The sequence below is a fragment of the Pithys albifrons genome, chromosome 9, assembly GCF_047495875.1.
Source record: "Pithys albifrons albifrons isolate INPA30051 chromosome 9, PitAlb_v1, whole genome shotgun sequence".
Lineage (NCBI taxonomy): Eukaryota > Metazoa > Chordata > Aves > Passeriformes > Thamnophilidae > Pithys > Pithys albifrons.
Window position 1 is genome coordinate 20,023,675 of NC_092466.1, and position 16,593 is coordinate 20,040,267.

The 16,593-nt window shown below is 40.9% G+C and overlaps 1 protein-coding gene across 2 annotated transcripts; it reads right to left on the reverse strand.

The window, feature by feature from the left end:
• Positions 1 to 4,597: 4,597 nt before the first annotated feature.
• LOC139675978 (beta-microseminoprotein-like) lies at positions 4,598 to 15,938 on the reverse strand. Of its 2 annotated transcripts, XM_071564282.1 has the most exons (5): positions 13,949 to 14,029; positions 13,489 to 13,591; positions 6,477 to 6,585; positions 5,898 to 6,003; positions 4,598 to 4,727 (listed from the first exon to the last, which is right to left on the reverse strand). In XM_071564282.1, exons 2-5 carry the CDS (start codon positions 13,525 to 13,527, stop codon positions 4,598 to 4,600), a joined length of 384 nt encoding a protein of 127 aa, XP_071420383.1. In that variant the 5' UTR covers positions 13,528 to 13,591; positions 13,949 to 14,029. The 2 variants fall into 2 exon arrangements, with proteins under 2 accessions (XP_071420383.1, XP_071420384.1); XM_071564283.1 differs by lacking the exons at positions 4,598 to 4,727; positions 5,898 to 6,003; positions 6,477 to 6,585 and adding exons at positions 12,225 to 12,602; positions 15,837 to 15,938 and having other exon boundaries at positions 13,949 to 14,048.
• Positions 15,939 to 16,593: the final 655 nt, after the last annotated feature.

The following is a 16,593-nucleotide window of genomic DNA, read 5'->3' on the forward strand; positions in this document are numbered from 1 at the left end:
CAGTATTTCAGCCCAGTCCAGCTCCCCTGTCTTTCATACAGCAAACTAGAGTGACTTTTGCATTATACACCTTAGGGAGTGAACTTTTTCAGTCTCTGAGCCAGTATAGTCAGCTGCTAAACAAAACTACTTGTTCCCATCTCTGTAGATTCATCCCATCATTAGCAGGCTAAGGCAGTGAGGGGAGAAGCCTCTGGAATTACAATGGAGAAAACACTGGGATATTTTGAAGGAGGTTATCATCTTGTGGTGACAAAGGACTGCAGTTTATCAGTGGTTCTTAATGGAGATCTACTTGAAGCATTGACTATGCAAAAGCACTGAAGCCCTGGAAAAGTGTAAAGAGCATGGGTCAGTGCTTGAGACAGGCTGAAAGAAATGCAAGGTGAAAACAGAATTTTGAGTGTGGGGAGAAATATTAAAGTAACCTAATCTTGCTGATTGTTTTGAATTGGTCATATGACTTGCATGTTCTGCAGTTTTATGTAAATACCTGCCACAAAGCAAATCAGTTCCAATCAGTTTCACCCCAAAGTAAACCACAGCTTGACCCAAGGAAACAGTGCACACAACATTAGATTTGAACAGAAACTTTCAGGCTTTGAAAAGGTGCCAATGCAAACTTTCCTGCATACCAATAGTAGAGTTAACTAAGAGCAAAGTGAACAAGCAAAATTGTCATGAATTGAATTTATCTGAGATTTTGAAATTGCCACACAGCAGAATGTGAACTGCAAATATCTATCTTCTTTGATACACATAATATAAATGTGATATCCACTTCCTTTGTTTAAGTTGGATTTTCTTTTTAATATTGGAGGAAAAATATTATTGGACAAAACAAAAATGAGTACAAATCCTTTAAGCTTTAGGTGATAAACACTGATTGACATAGGAATACTTGAATTAGATTTATATGTGTGTTCTCTTGTTTGATTTAAAAGAGTTGGTAGTCTAAGCCATTTCTAGGACAAGAATGCCTTTCCAGGACTCAAAAAAACCTTGCCTTGTAAATAATTACCGGGAGCAGAGGGCCAGTTACACAAAATTGACCCTCTTTCTAGCAGAGGAGCTGTATGATACCAGGAGGAGAGAGAGAAGTTAGTGGCAAAGACAGCACAGAACCCCTTCTGTTCTGCCTGGGCTGATTTGCCTTTCAACATTCTGCAGAGCCTTTCAAACCCTTAAGCTGACAGGGTAGTGGAGGAAACCTTCCTGTGAATGCTTTCTTTCCACTATGTGGAGCTAATGGTGTTATGATCTAAAATTTGGAGAGTGAGGGATTTATTCTTTGTATGGGACAGTAGCTGTGTATATTGAAGTAGAGAAATACACAGACAAAACATAAACTAGCAAAAGTGGAAAGATCAAAGCAGAGCTTTGTATGCTCTGTCTCTCCTTTTTTGATTTTGAGGCTTTTGTCATCTCCCCAAGCTAGACTTTGTGCTATTAGAAGGGAGCCAGGTCCCTCCTGTGCTTCTAGTGTTCTGAAACTGGATGCAACAGGTAAACATCATCTGTTTCTATGTTGAAACTTGGAAAAGACAAGAGGGAAGCAGACTGTTCCCTGGAGGCTTTTTTGGATTAGACATAAAATGAACCTTTCCTACTTCTTCATAGCGAACAGCATAGAGCCACATATGATAAGGAGACTTGAGAGATTGTGAAGAAAGGTGCTTGGGTGGATTTAAAATGTGATTAAATAGCTCTGTGTCATGTAGGAGTGCTGGTTCAGTTTGGCTTTTCTTGAGTTTCGATGTGTATGTCTAGCCAGCCTTAAAAAGGAAAGTAAATCTTCTGTCACAACTTAATTATGACTTGGTGTTCTCTATGGTCTTGCCTTACAACGAATCTGGAAGTCTGTTGCAGACAGAAAGACATCTATAGAATGGGTTGGGTTGGAAAAGACCTTTAAAGGTCATCTAGTTCAACCCTCCTGCCATGGGCAGGGACACCTTCCACTAGTCTGGGTTGCACAAAGCACCATCCAGCCTGGCCTTGAACACTTTCAGGGACGGGGAATCCACAGCTTCTCTGGACAACCTGTTCCAGTGTTTCACCACCCCCAATATTAAAGAATTTCTCCTTTGTATCTAATCAGAATGTACCCTCTTTTATTTTAAAACCTTTACCCCTTGTTCTATGACTGCCCTTCCTGGTAAAACACCTCACTCTATCCACGTTCCTACCCTTTTTGTGGCACCTCCTTTAGTAAAAACTACAAATAGCAATCCTACAGTTACAATGCATGGTGCAGTAGTTTGTCAGAAAGTCTTTTCAAGTCCTCTAGCCTCAACCCTGAAGAGTAGGTGAAAGCTCAACATAAATGGATTTCAGTGGATTTCATTCTGATTCAGAGATCAGATCATGATCTGCGGCAGAATAGAAAAGACTGGTGCCCTCAGAATAACTGGAGAAAAAGAAAGTATCAGACTTTAATGATGCACAAAAGGTATTAACTAAGGAGAGGAGGAAGCTGGCAAGAAGGAGAAAAATCTCTTTTGCGAGTGCATGGAACTTGTTCTCTTGTACACAGAAACCATAAACACTAATGTCCCTACAAATACTGAGAGAATTTATACCACTACCATCAGAAATGTCATCAAAGCACCTTCCTTTTTGGTTACTGTTTTATTCTTAGTCTCTGTATTCTCTAGCTTGTATTCTTCTTGAATAGAATTATGAACTCTCAATCTTGTTTTTTGACTGGTTCTACCAAATAGTTTCTTATTACTAAGGGATATCTGATCAAGACAGAAACTAACCATGTGTCTATATATTTGATTATAGAGCTTTTTCCACATTGCACTATAATTGACTGTCTGCATAAATATGACATAAGCAGGTCCCAGTAGCTTCCAGATATAGGTAGATGTTAGAAACAAACTAATACAACAGTCAGTTTCAGGTGAGTTTGGAGATAAACTACAAAATAAATGGGTATTGTAACACATAAATTGTCAAACTAGCACTGATAAGTACTTGATCAAGGTCCCACTGTCTAAAGATAAATGAGGGAAGAGGTATCCCTTGTTCTCAAACTAATATTTTGGTTGATAAGCTCTGTACATCTAGCATCTTCCTGGGGCTCACATGAACATTGGCTAAGTTATAACCCAGTCTTGCATGTTCTGCTGGGCAGCCTGTTGATACCTGTGTCTCATCTGATATGGAGCACAAGACCTCAACCACTGTTGCACATTTTGTGAGGCCAAGAAAGGAGAAAGTGGAACAGATGCAGCTCGAATCATGCAGGAACCCTCTTACCTTTTTCTCAGTAGATGTAATTGTCACTGCTCTTTATGTGACCTATGGGCTTTGTGATACCTTCAGTCTATTTGGACAGTGACATTAGTGGCTTTTAAATAAAGTAGAAGTGCAGTATTGTATATATATGTTACTGCAGCTCCTCTTACAAGAAGGTATGTGGCAGGCAAATAAAGTGTAGCCAACAAGGTTAGGGAGAAGAAAGGAAAGTAGGGGTGGAATAAAATACTGCAGTGTAGTCACTGGGGTCCTGTATAGCTCACTGGAGCACATGACGTTAAGGCTGATACAAGCTGAGGTTTGCCTTTCTCCTGCAAAGAGCAGGACTTGCCACTACTGACGAGATATATGCTCATTCCATAATTTAAAATGAGGAACTATGGAAGCATTGACACACTCTTTCTGTTACAGAGAAATAGCATCTGGAGACATGGGATGCTCGTAGTCATTTTTGCAAAGAAGCAGTTGAATAAATGAAAGATTATGAAGATTATAAAGATTATGAAGCAGCACCCCAAAGGAGGGCTTATGCTGGCAAGTGTATCCCTCTCATTAACTGTTAGAGGATTTGCTGAGCTTCTTCCCTGAATCCAGTCCAGATGAGTCATTCGATCCAGCCACAGTGTTGCCCATTGTCCAGTTTAAAAACTTTACTTTCTTAAGGGTTAATCTGAATAAAGGACCTTTTATTTTACTTAGACCTGAGATTAAAGACTGATTCTGCCATGCTGTCAGCGTAATGGAAGTATATTGTTTGGTTAGATTGGGTAGCTGGTAGATCTTACAGTCAGTAGGTTGGTCTCCAGGGAGACATATTGGATAAAAGTTAATTATGTAAGACATTTTCATAGAAAACAGGGAATTCAGAAAGATTTTCAAGTAGCTTTTCATTTCTTTCCCATGGTTGTTGTAATGTTAAATCCTTTGGGTTTCTTACTCAAAGAGAAAAATAAGTCACATGAATTTCTGATGCTTAATCTGATTTTATTTTATCTTTAAGATACAGCTGTGCATAGATTACAGAATATATTCCCTGGCACTGAAACATGACCAGAGATGAATAAATATTAACAGCTACTGAGGATGCTTTAAAACATCAGTTTTTATGTCTCATCTCAAGTAAGGAACAGGTCAGTTCTCTCTTCTTGGTGAAGCAGAAGGCAGGAAAACCAAGGGAGATTTCTATGAGTAGATATTCAGTTTTATTGTGTGTTGGGCTTTAGGAGTAGATTTCACTCAACAGCTGCATTTTTAAGTGTTTCTGAATTTGTGAGAGAGAATCCTTAAAACGATAAAGGGAATTATTCCCACAATCGACCATTCTTCTCTGTTACCCCACCCATGAATGGACTGGGCATTCTTTTGAGTGGTCATCTTTCTCCACTACTTTATAAGAGCAGGTCTCCTTGTTGAAAATTTCTTCACATTTCTCTTTGTCGTAGTCAACTGGTGTTACATAGCTGTCATTGAGAAAAGGAAAAGAGCTGATGAGAACAAAAACTAAGTATCTTCAACTTCAGATGGTATCTACACCTTTAATGTGAAGAAGCAACACTCAGGAGGTGTTTAGGAGCAGAAACGGGAACTCACACAAAGCTCCCAGCTCACTTGTTACTTAGCCTGCTGCTTAAGCAGGATGAGCAGAGAGTTGCAGTTTACTGATCTGATTTACATCCAAGGGATGTTAGTTGTGTTTAGTTGCTGAGGATAAAGTCTGGGCTGCTGGCAGCCTTGGCCTTGAGTGGATTTAATTATGGCATGGGAAAACAGAGGAGGAAGAACACCTGCAAAAATATCAAGGTGTGTTTTGAGAATTGCCAGCAAAAGCTTGAGAACTGCCAACACAGAGAGAGAGAGATCAGCCACCTATCAGGACTAGAGTCAAGTTGCGTGAACAAAACCTTTTAGCCAATTAAAAGTGATATATTGTGCGTGTGGAGAGAGACAAAGACTATAAAGATTTAAGCCTTCTGTTAAGGGGGCCTTGCTTGCTGCTTGCTTGTTGCTTAAGGTGCTCGAGTAGCTTAGGCTACCTGGGCTCCTGAGGCTTCAGAAACTTTTAAGCCTCTGAGTTTACTTGTAGTTATTTAGTTGTTAATAAAGTAGTATTTGCTAGCAGTTGGATTACGCTTCTTAATACAGACCGCCGCAATTTGCTATGCCGATACCACTGCTTTTTCTCTTCACCCACTAGATGTGACAGGAATTGCATGAGTGGTCAGGTGTCATACAGGAAAAATTACAGATAGGCCAATGTATCTTGAGCTGCTTCTCAGAGGACAGTGGGGCAATGTGTGGCTTTAGGAAGATATAAACTAGGATCAGTAGAGATTTCCTAAGTAACTACTTGTTCTCTCTTGAATCAGTAAGTTGCCTGAAGTTTTAGCCCCAAGTAAAATTGAATTCTCTTTTTATTTTAAATCAAAAATCTTTTGTTAAACATGACCTGTATTTTTCAGAGGAATTTTTTGCATGTTCAGTGATGATGGTGTTACATTAATGCATAACTTTGTGATATGAAGTGAGAGAAGGGTCATGTTCACTTTTCAGGAACCTCTGTGTGAAGGGAAGTAGTTTGTGCTGTGTTATGGCAGCAGAGGAAATAACACCCACTGCTGCTCTGAACTCACCTAGAGCAGCAGCGAATTCCGTCCCTGGAAGAGGAGCAATCATTGCAGTCCTCTGTCCTCCACTTGGAACCAAATTCATGCAGCTTTCCTTCCCCATCAAGGCAGCCTGAAAACATAGTGTGTGAGCAGCCTTCAGTGTCAGACCCATTGCACTAACAACACTGCTTGTACTGCTTGTACAAAATGGGTGGGACCTTTGTTGGCTTTTTAAATTAATATCCATATCTGCCAAACATGGCAATTCCCCAACAGAGCAGGGCATGGTATTCTAATACAGGGGGAAGAGTATCTTGTGTTCCTCTGTTTCCTGTGGTTCTTGGCAACATTACTTCATGCAGATGGGTAAACTAAGCCTATGCTACTTCCCTGGACAAAGTGCATTTGTAATTTGTTCTGTGCGATGCTCCCCAAATAACCTCTTCTTTTTATATTATAAATTCCACTCTCTCCATATCCCATTTTCCTCCAATTTCTCATTGGTTTCTTTCCACTGTTCCCACTTATTTCTAAATTGTGATAAAATCAAATCAGGCAGTGATTCTGTGATGTCTGTCCAGTTGAGAGGAGTTGACTTCTTACCTACAATCACACCGTCAGACATCCCTGGCTTGCAATCCATAAAGAGGCAAGAAGCATCAGACAGTGGCACACTAACAGCAAGAACAAGAAGGCAGACCAGGGTGGTTTTCTGAACAAGGAAACATGGTTCATATGAATGCTTAAGTAACTATTAAGATGTCTTGATGATAAATACTACCATTAGAAACAGGGAAATATATTGTGGTTTCAAATCAAAATACAGTTATCTTTTGCAGTTTAGACATTTTAGCACACAATGAGGAGTACTGAACCATTTAGAAGAAGCAGAGGCAGGGCATCATGGCGGGGGGGGGGGGGGGGGGAAGTCTGTCTTTTTAACCTGTTAAAGTCGAGCATTGCCTGATAACAGGACTGATAGACCCACATACTGTTTGTCATAAAGGTGTTGTCTATTCCTTTCCCCTGCCCTTAAATTTTTCTTCTCCTTTTTTTCTCCATAGGATTTGCCATTGATTGTTTCTTTCACTAACTTCACTCACAGTTGCAAAAACTTTTTCACTGGGGTCTGAACTACCAAATGTTTCACCTTAATATTAAAGGATTAGGAACAAGTTAAATAACTTCAGCAGAAGTTGTGTACTCAAGACTTGTCCCTACTTTGGACAGGAGCTTGGACTAAATGACTTGATGGTTTCCCTTCCAACCTAAATAATTCTATATCCTGTGATATTTGTCAGCATTTTTTTCCTGAAAGTTCAGGTGAAGTTCTTCAGCTAGTGGCTTATCTTTCAATATTAATTTGAAATGTAGAACTGGTGATTTGTAAAAAGAAGTCATCCCTAAAAGATGAAAGGAGGCAAGCCTAGCATTTTCTTTTGCAGGAGAGAGGTTAAACCCCACAAAATTGCAACAGAGTGGCAAAGGAGTAAAACTCAGGATAACACTTTTAACTAAATATTCAGATTATCCAGACTTTTCACAAAAATGAAGGCCAATTCTAAGCTGAGAGAAAACAGAGCTGCTTTCTGACAGAAGACAGTTTAGCTGCAAACATTATATGAAGAGTGAAGAGAGGTTATAGTAAAGCCTTAGTTGGAGGCCTGTTAGGCATCTCCTGCCATGTACATGCTGATATATTTTACTCAGGGTTCTTACCTGCCTGTGCCTCTCTGTCTGATGCTTGCTCTCATAACACAGAATTCATACATTCTTCAAGTTGCTTAGATCACCAAGTACTGAGATAAATCCAACAGAAACTCCTTGAAAGTCTATAGCAACATACCATAGTCTTCTACAGTACAAGATGTAAGGACTCACCATTCTTGCAGAATTATGAGGCTTCCAGTAAGGAGATGGCCTGTAGGAAGCTCATCTTCTTAGTGAACTTATATAGAGAAGCAATTTGTGATAACAGTCCTTAAGCAAACTGGCCATGCATGGCTAGCACCAATGATGTTTCTGCAAAATGACCTCATGGGTGGACATTGTTAACATAAGGCAAGTACATACAGGAAGGTTTGTTCTAACAGGCACTGAAGAAATAGGTGTGGCTTTTGTGCCACACCAGATCTGGAAGGCAGCTATAGAGAGTACATTGAAAGGAAGCCTGGAAGGAATATTTAGCATTTGCCCTGAGAAACCCATCAGAGACACCATAATTCTCACTCATAACAAAATATGCCTCCTCAGTTTGAGCCATCTAGGGTTTAAAACATGGGTCCTACATAACTGTTTTCTTCCTTGTTCAGTTTTCCATCATGTAGAAGATCCATATGCTCAGGTCCTCTATGAAAAGTAGTCATTGTATATTTTCTCTCTTAATCCTTGTAGTTAGGAAGAAATAGTCCTTTTCCAGCAGAGGCTGGATATGTCAGGGGCAGACACACTTTCCATGTGCTTAGGACAGTAATTTGATAGCAAGGGAGTCAAGTACAGTCCCCCTTTGCTTTGGTTCAAATATTTCAAACTAGGTAGCCCTACTTGGTGATGAAAGTTTTTCCTTATTACCAGAGCTGCACAGTTTGCAATGCCTGAAATAGCTACTCTGACTGCCTAATTGTGTTGATTTGTGTGTGTTTGGGAGTAGAGGGTAAAGTCCAAGCTGGGCTAGCTACTCCATGTCTTCTACCCAAATTCCAAAGTTGAGAGCTAGCTCAGAAAGTCCATGAAAAAAAGCCTGTTATGGCCATGTAAGTGACAGTGAGACCACTACTTACAGGGACATATTAGCCGACTTTCAACTCAGTAGCTTGGGTAAATTGATTTTTCTTCAGTTACTAGATCATTCTTCAGGATGGCAGAAAAGAGATGAAGCCCTTGCAGGTTTGATAAAGCTGCCAACCTGTCACTAGCAAATTAGATTTGGCAATGCTGATGTATGTCCTGTTCTGAAATGGGCAGAGCCACATGGCTCATGACCTTTACTCATAATCACTGTTAAAGCAACAGAACATGTCAGTCCAGGAGGACAGAGACTGGGAATTGCTTTACTGAAATCAACAGAGCCCACATATTCACTTTGGATCTCTCACAAATATGCATGAAGACAGTTTAACAGCATCATTGTGGTTTATTATACTGCCAGTGTTTCAGACCATGTGCATTTTCTAATTAAAGGGGGGAAAAAACTTCATAGGGTAGCAAAATATTACACCCTGATCCTAGGCCAAAGCTGCCTTGGTTGGTTGCAGAGTTCAGTCTCCCTTCTCACATCCTGCTCCTGTGCTGCCTGATCTAATTGATTTACATCTTGGGATGCCTAAGGATGTGCCCTTACTTTGCATGTCAGCTCTTTCTAACCTTTATGTGCTGAAATTAACTCTTTCCCCTTGGCTGACATTACTGTGGGAAGTACCACAGAATCCCATCCAAGGCTCTCCACATCCTCAAAGGTAATCTGGAACACACATTCCATTATATTTTGGAGTAAAAGGACCAGCAAATTTCACTGTCTTTATTCTATTAATAGTACTGAACTATTTAATTTTTTTTCTTCTCACATTTTTGGCCTTTGCATTCAATATTTTGCTTGACAGGCACCCTGCAGCACTCTGCAGTTCTCATGTGTGAACAAAAACCACCAATCACTTAGAAATTTGTGATGCTGGTGTGCTGGAGTGAAACTTATGGAATTTGTTACAGTCAAAATGCTGTCAACTTGCTGGTTTGGTGTTGAGTGACAGATGATGCATTTGCTGCTCAACTCAAAAAAAAAAAAAAAATCACCATGCATGTGTTTACTTCATCAGCTTTTCATACAAGCAGTGACTGCCCAGCTGTTCCTATTGCAGGAGCCCCCTCACTGTTTTCTAGGTGCAAGCTATGCCGGGCATGGAGAAAGGTTCTTGCAAGCAGCTTTCTTTGGAACACAGCAGAGAGTGACTTGTCTAAGTGTTCTGGGACAATGAAGAAGTTCCTTGCATGGTCTGTGAATTCAGAGGAATCCTAATATGCTGTGGTGCTGAAACCACTCACAGCAGCAAACTCTATGTAAATAGTCTATTCCATGTATTGATTATTGAGGTCATTTGTGATCCATATAATGTTGCATGTCTTCATGTTGTTCGTGTACAGGATGATGGGTGCCTTGCTTGTGTACAGAACTGTCACCTTGAACAGGCATTGCTTGGTCAAAATCTTACGTTGGCTTCACAACTGGATCATTTCTTATCAAAAACATTCTAAGAATATCAGTGCTCTGCCCACTTCTGTGTTCCCTTGCCATGCTGATGGACAGTGTCCTCTTTCTTCCCAAGGCAGGGAAAAATCTTGGGGACTTTCTTGGGATTTACCTTGTTATTTTATTTAGTTATTCTTCAGCTGGAGTTTCAGGTTACATCTTCCTGATGACCACAGAGATAATGAGAGTAATGCAAGATGATCAACCTGGGTGTTTCTGTATCTTTCAGTCAACAAAAAAAAATACACCATGATTTCAGAGTAGTAATGTTCTTAAAACAGCCCAATAAACCAGCTTTATCTATGAACAACTAAAAGGTAGATGAAAAACACTAAAAATGAAAGCAGTCCAAGAAACCTGTTCCTTAGCCCAGCATTGCAGTACTGCTCCCACATTCTTGTGAGGGATCAGTTTTCTTCAGAGAGTAAATGCAGGACTCCTTAGTGCAGTCTGTGTATCCAGGCATTAAAACCAGTAGGTTAGCTATCACTGCTTTTGAAAAGGGGGAAACAATAGGAAGCATGAGGCATAGCAGCTCACAGATCATATGTAAACACAATTGTACAAATAAATTTTTCTTGATCTTAAACTGATAATGCTACGTATAATGTACATTGGTATTACAGCTGTTAAATAAAGTCTGTCACATTTGTGTATGAGAAAGGACAACTGTGTTAAGGAAAGGCACAACAAGCAACACTAAAATATTCAGTGCACTGTTGACACAGAAACATACAGTAAAGGTAGTAGCAAGAAGTTTTACCTTGGTGGGGACATTTTTGTTAACTCTGAGGGTCATATACCCACAAACCTCAAAACCTATTATGCCCTCAGATCTCTTTCAGCACAGGAATTAGCAAAGAATTATATTAATTTTATAGCATAGTACACAGGTGGGGTGTGAGTGACTCGCCCCAGGTAACAGGTGGCATAGCAGAAGTCTGAACTGAGGTCTCAATTCAAGATGGGAGGCCCAAGCTGGAGACAATAATATAATTTCCCTTCTGATCTTGTGAAATAAGATAACACTCAGATACTCCCAAAAGGCCAGCCAGTGGAAGTTGAGGAAAATTTACTCCAAAAGTCAAGAACACTAGACTTACAAGGGAAAACTTCTAACAGTGCTGCAAAGCACTGGATCTCAGCAAGAGATGCCTTCTCTTCTCCTCAAGGCTTTTATCTTTATTGGACTCCCTCAGACCCTCCCAGACGTGGAGACCTGTAGCCTCTGTGAGTTTCTTCTCATGCCAGCGAAAGAGCCTGCAATCTTCCTCTGTAATGCTGAAGAGAAAATCCCCATCTAAATAACTTTGAGAAAGGTACTTCTTAGGCAGGAAAGACTTCCTAACCAAAAGGGGCAGATTCTTCTACCCAATTGTGAAGAGGAGGGCCCCTGCAGAAAAAGCATTTTACGGGGTATTGCTGTCTGGTCTCCTACATGTGGGCAGAATTAGGATATTACCTATTGCCAGGTGGGAGACTTGCATCTGAAGCCCAACTATGCAACTGCATTTCACTCTCCAGGGAAGAGGGGGGATTTTTACAGTGAGAAGACAGAAGGCATCTGCCTTTTATTAGTGCCTCATGCTGAGCTCCCATGAGGAAGCACATCTACAGGGGCTGATCTAGATCTCTTTTTCAGTGTGGGCAAGAACCACTGTTGCAGCAGCACAGTGTGTGTAGACTTCCAGAATCAGGGCTTGGCAGGGGACACCTGGTCAGAGCGCACAATGGAGAGGAAAACGGGAGGTGCGCAAATGGGAGGAAAAGGATGATGTTCCTTGGATTCCACCCTCACTCTTTTTCCAAAGGTCAGAGGAGTTAGCAGCACAAAAAGTGTTACCAAAACTGCTATGGCAGTTCAGGTGTGTCCCCTGTGCCCTGTGTAGGAGCCATTGAACAGCAGGTCCCAGTCATTGCATCCCTTCCAAATGATGAGGGATTTTGACACATGCCTAGAACAGAACCTGCAAAGTGTGAAAGCAGCTTGGGCCAGGTACCAGTGCACTGCATGTCAGAGTAGTTAGGCAAATGCCTCCCTTTCTCAAAGAAGGTGACACTGCCCCATGGTACTGCAGACAGAGAAATATCAATATGAAACACTGATGGATGCTTCATCTGGATTTATTGTAGTCAGAAGAGCTCAGCAATATCAACGCAAATATTACAGAAATGAGACACTCTATGTGATTATGCATCTTGTATACAGAATTAGAACTATTAGGAGATTAGAAGTGAGCTACTGAAGTACAAGATTTCCCATGCAATTGGGCTTCTCTGTGATGACAAAGCATCTGTGGGAAGGACAGGAATTCCACAGTGCAGACGATTGGAGCACACCTCAGCCCACTTGTTAGCCAGTAGCAATAACGAAGGAAGAACACTCCTTTGAGGGGTCGCTCCTCTGCACCACATCATATTCACACCTTTTTTTGTTTAAAGTGATTTTACAGTTCTCTTTGTCATAAGCAATGGGAGTAGAAAAGCTGTCATTGGCAAAGAGAAAGAAAATGTTAGCTTGACAGCAATAACAGTTTCCATATTTCAGTGACTGTAGCTTGAACTATTGCTGAGTGAGACATCTCTGAAACTATGGCTAAGACCAGCTGAGATACCTTGAGTGCCACACAGCTGCAGGTTCCAGGCCCTCCAAATGATGCCTGACTGCACTGCACTGTGGACATGTTCCAGGATGCTCAGCACTGACATTGAGATTTCTAGCGTTACACTCTATAGTCTGACATAAGCATGGGCTTGGCATGTTTTCTCTTTTTTTCCATTAAGTTTTCATTCTTTCCAGTTTACTTAGAAGGTGGTAGCTCTTTCCTGAAAGACTCAGGGTCACCTAAACGAAGGCAAAGATCATTATCCAGCCATTTTGGCCCTTGGAGAAGGCAGGATGAGAGGAAAGGAGGACGTTGGAGAAATACTCCAGAGCAGAGCCTTGTCATTCAAGAGTCAGCCTGTTCACTGGAGAAAAGCAGCACCAGAAAGGAATTAGGATCAACATAAGCCCTTGAGAGGAACTTCACTGAAGCTGCTTGTGAAATTAATTCTTTCCTACCCCCAATTGCTCAGCTAAGGAAAGATTTAACTGTAGTGGCAGAAGGCTTCACAAGTTCCCAGAAAATTAAAGGCAAGTGCCAACTGGATGTGCCTGGATACTCTGTGTCCACTCCCAGTTAGCAGGAGGTGAGCCAAGGTAAACACAGCTAAGGATCCAAATGGTCAAGAGCTCTATGTGGCTTTCATTTGCTCTGTGACATGGAGGACAAAAGGCTCTCTTGTGCCTTTAGAAACTCATTTGTCCCCAGCAAATGGAAAGCTGTGGTCATCCCAAGGGCAATGATGGTACAAGAAGATGAAACTTACAGTGAACAGCAACTCATTACAGTTCGGCTGCAGGTGCATTTGTGGCAATCTTCTGTCCTTTCAATGTGTCCAAGGGGGTATAGTTTTCCGTTCAGCATACAGCCTGCATAAAACAGCACTAATACAGAACTTGTTCTTTAAGCCTCCACCTGAAGGCTAATAAGTTTAAAAATAATTTCAAGTTGTCAGAAAATACTTTCCTTGGCAACAGGAAATTAGAAATAATTTTCTTCTCTCCGTTTTCACTTTCTCAACTTCTGCTGCAGCTCCATGTGCTACAATAGCAATAGCAACCTACCACCAACAGCAATAATATTGTTGCTAGGATACTCAGTCCAGGGGAAAACTTTTTTCCCTCTACTTAGGCTACTTCATCCTGGAATTCCCTGTTCGTGTTTTTCTGATGCCTTCCCCAAGTTACCATGGAGCAATCAAGGGAGAGGACCTTCTCTATTCTTACCTCTATAGACTTTCCCTGGGCTTTGAAGTTTAGACATGCAAAATGCATCACCCATTGCCACGATGATGTCCATTGCAACAATGAAAGTCAAAAAGCTTTTCTGTAAAAGAAACACAGAGCCCATGGCATGAATTTAAGTGCACATTGATTATCTCTGTTTTCAAAAGCTGTCACTGAATCTGAAGGAAAATTACAAATAACTGATGTGTATATGAAAATGGAAGGAAAGGACAGTCCTTTGTTCACTGCATTGATGACTTTTTCCCTTAGGTGGGAAGATACAAAATGATATGACATAAGTGTGCTAGCTGGATCCCTGCCTGCCAAAGCCAAATCACTAGAAATCACAAAAACTTCAATTTTACTAGACACTTGAAAGCACCATCAGACTTTGATCAGGGCTTTAATAATTGCCTCTGAGATGGCTTTAGCTATTTCTCCAGCAAATCACTGTCTGTATAGCATCCCATTCCTTCACTTTTGGGTGCAACAACTTCTTCAAATTCACCAGTGGAGTGGAGATCTCAGACCTAATTATATTCCAGTAGGTTTTTTGAAATAGGCAGCTGGGTAGAGTAGAGAGATACCTATTTGTGTCTTAGGACAAAATCTGAGTGCTGTACATTGTGCTTAGTTTCACCTGAGTCCCTCCTATCACAACACACAGACAACAGGTTTGGACTTGTCACAGAACACATTTGCTTTTGAGTAGTCATGGCAACAGCTAAACATCTGTAAGAGTTCTTCAGATATGTCCCCTGAGACTGCTAAACAACCAGCACTTCTTTGGAAAAAGCCTGCATAACTTTGTAATGATGGTTATTTTGGGGGAGAGGGACTGCAGAAGCATGAGACAACATGAGGTTATTTAAGGGCTTGCTCCAGCTGGATAACTTAAGGCAAAAGTTTGGGAATGGCCAAAGACTGGGAAGCAATGCAGCAAGTTATTTAAATGTTCTGGATAGCACTTTCAGGCTAACAGGAAAGGATTTTAAAATTCGTAGATTTTTCCAAGTTCCTGCTCTGAACTTATGAGCTTGTCAAGGCTTGAAACTGAAGTTTGAAATAGGAGGGAGGGGACTTTGGGTTTAGGCAGCTCTGCTGTCTAACTGGGGTTGCTTGAATCAGGAATGCAAGGCACTGAGAGGTCCTGAACCTTAGGCAGGAGGTGAGGCAAGGTGAAACTCCTCTGTCTATTGTGGGAAAAACTTGGTATTTTAATCCTTGATGTGCTGCTTTCTTATGGGGCTGAGTGACATTTATGATGTAGTGAAAGTGGGGAGGAGGGTTTCTGGAGTGTTCTGGGAAGGGTGTAATGTTTCATTTCCACAGCCGTTCTGTGATTTGCAGCTCCTGAGGCTTTAGGCTAGAAAAGGGGGAGTTGCCATGCTGAGCACCATCACCAGAAGGAGAGAAGTTAGAGGAAAGACTTAAACTCCTAAACTATGCTGTTCTGTAGTGCCTGGCCATAGGAAAATGTCTGAGCAGCTCCTGCTGCATGAAGCTGTAGGATGAAGCATTGCAGCAGGTCTGTGTTGAGGCTCCTTGTGCATTTGGCATGTGGGGGTCTCTGTGCTGTGCAGCTGTTCAGGGCTTTGGGAGGGCAGGGAATTGTGGCTTTCCATTTCTGAGGACAGCATAACAGCAAGTGAAAGACTAAAAGGTATCTGTAGAGTTTCTTTGCAAAGAATTTCAATACAAAGAAAAAAATTCCCAGTAATCTTCACAAAGGTGTTACTTTCTTTGCTTCCTGCAGTTTTGAAATACAATATATCCACATTGAAAATCTGTACTAAGTTATTCCCTTAAATACTCTTTTTTTGTACTTTTAAAGCAAGTACCTATCTGTACCATCATTCAAAAAAAACAACCTGAATCTTTGACTTACCATTGTGGTACCCTTGGCTTCCAAAGAGTTCCAAGTCTCCAGAAGAATTGTGAAGTGCTTAATGTGGAATTAGAGAGAAAAGAATTTTTGCCGCCCTTATATTGTGCAGTTCAAGTGTAAGTGGTGAAAAAAGAGCCTGCTCAACTTAAATGCAGTTATGTTGAAATATCTGAAGAAATCACTGAAATTTTGCCAGCTGGCAATGAAATATTTGATTTTTGTAGAGCACTGGTCTGAGTAAATTGTTGAACCTGAAACTTTGTATTCCTTGGAAAGATTATGATTAGAAAAAATGTCTTTCTGATGAAACATAAATGTTGACAGCTAAGCTATAGGCAGTATTGTACAGCTAGGTGATTTTCAGGATTGGAAAAAAAGCTTTAACTTTCCACCTTACTGATGCCATCTCTCTCATCTCCTCATTGTGAGCAAGATTGAATCTTAATGGAAAACTTTTCCCAGTCCTCAGCTGTAGGAGGAAAGCACATACTAGATATAAAGGTCCTGTTCAACACTCACAGAGTAGACACCTCCACCCCCCACCCCTAAATAACTGATCTGGAAGGAAGGATTCCATGAGAACAGAGAGAGTGAGGGATTTGGGGATTCTAGGTTGTGTCTTTTCCTATAAATGTTCTGTTTCTCCAGCAATGCTTACTCATTTGTTTCTAGTAGTAGCATGAGCTTTCCCAGAAAACGCTGTCTTTGGATTATATATATGTCATGGATTGAATTTGAGTGCCATGAAATCTTAAGG

What these genes read in the sequence shown, in the direction of transcription:
- LOC139675978 (XM_071564282.1), bottom strand. Translation starts at nt 13,527, where the DNA reads ATGCACCTGCAGCCGAACTGTAATGAGTTGCTGTTCACT. An exon ending in GTAATGAGTTGCTGTTCACT is followed by an intron (nt 6,586 to 13,488) that starts GTAAGTTTCATC and finishes TTCCTTGTTCAG; the next exon opens with AAAACCACCCTGGTCTGCCT. An exon ending in GGAATTCGCTGCTGCTCTAG is followed by an intron (nt 4,728 to 5,897) that starts GTGAGTTCAGAG and finishes TCTCAATGACAG; the next exon opens with CTATGTAACACCAGTTGACT.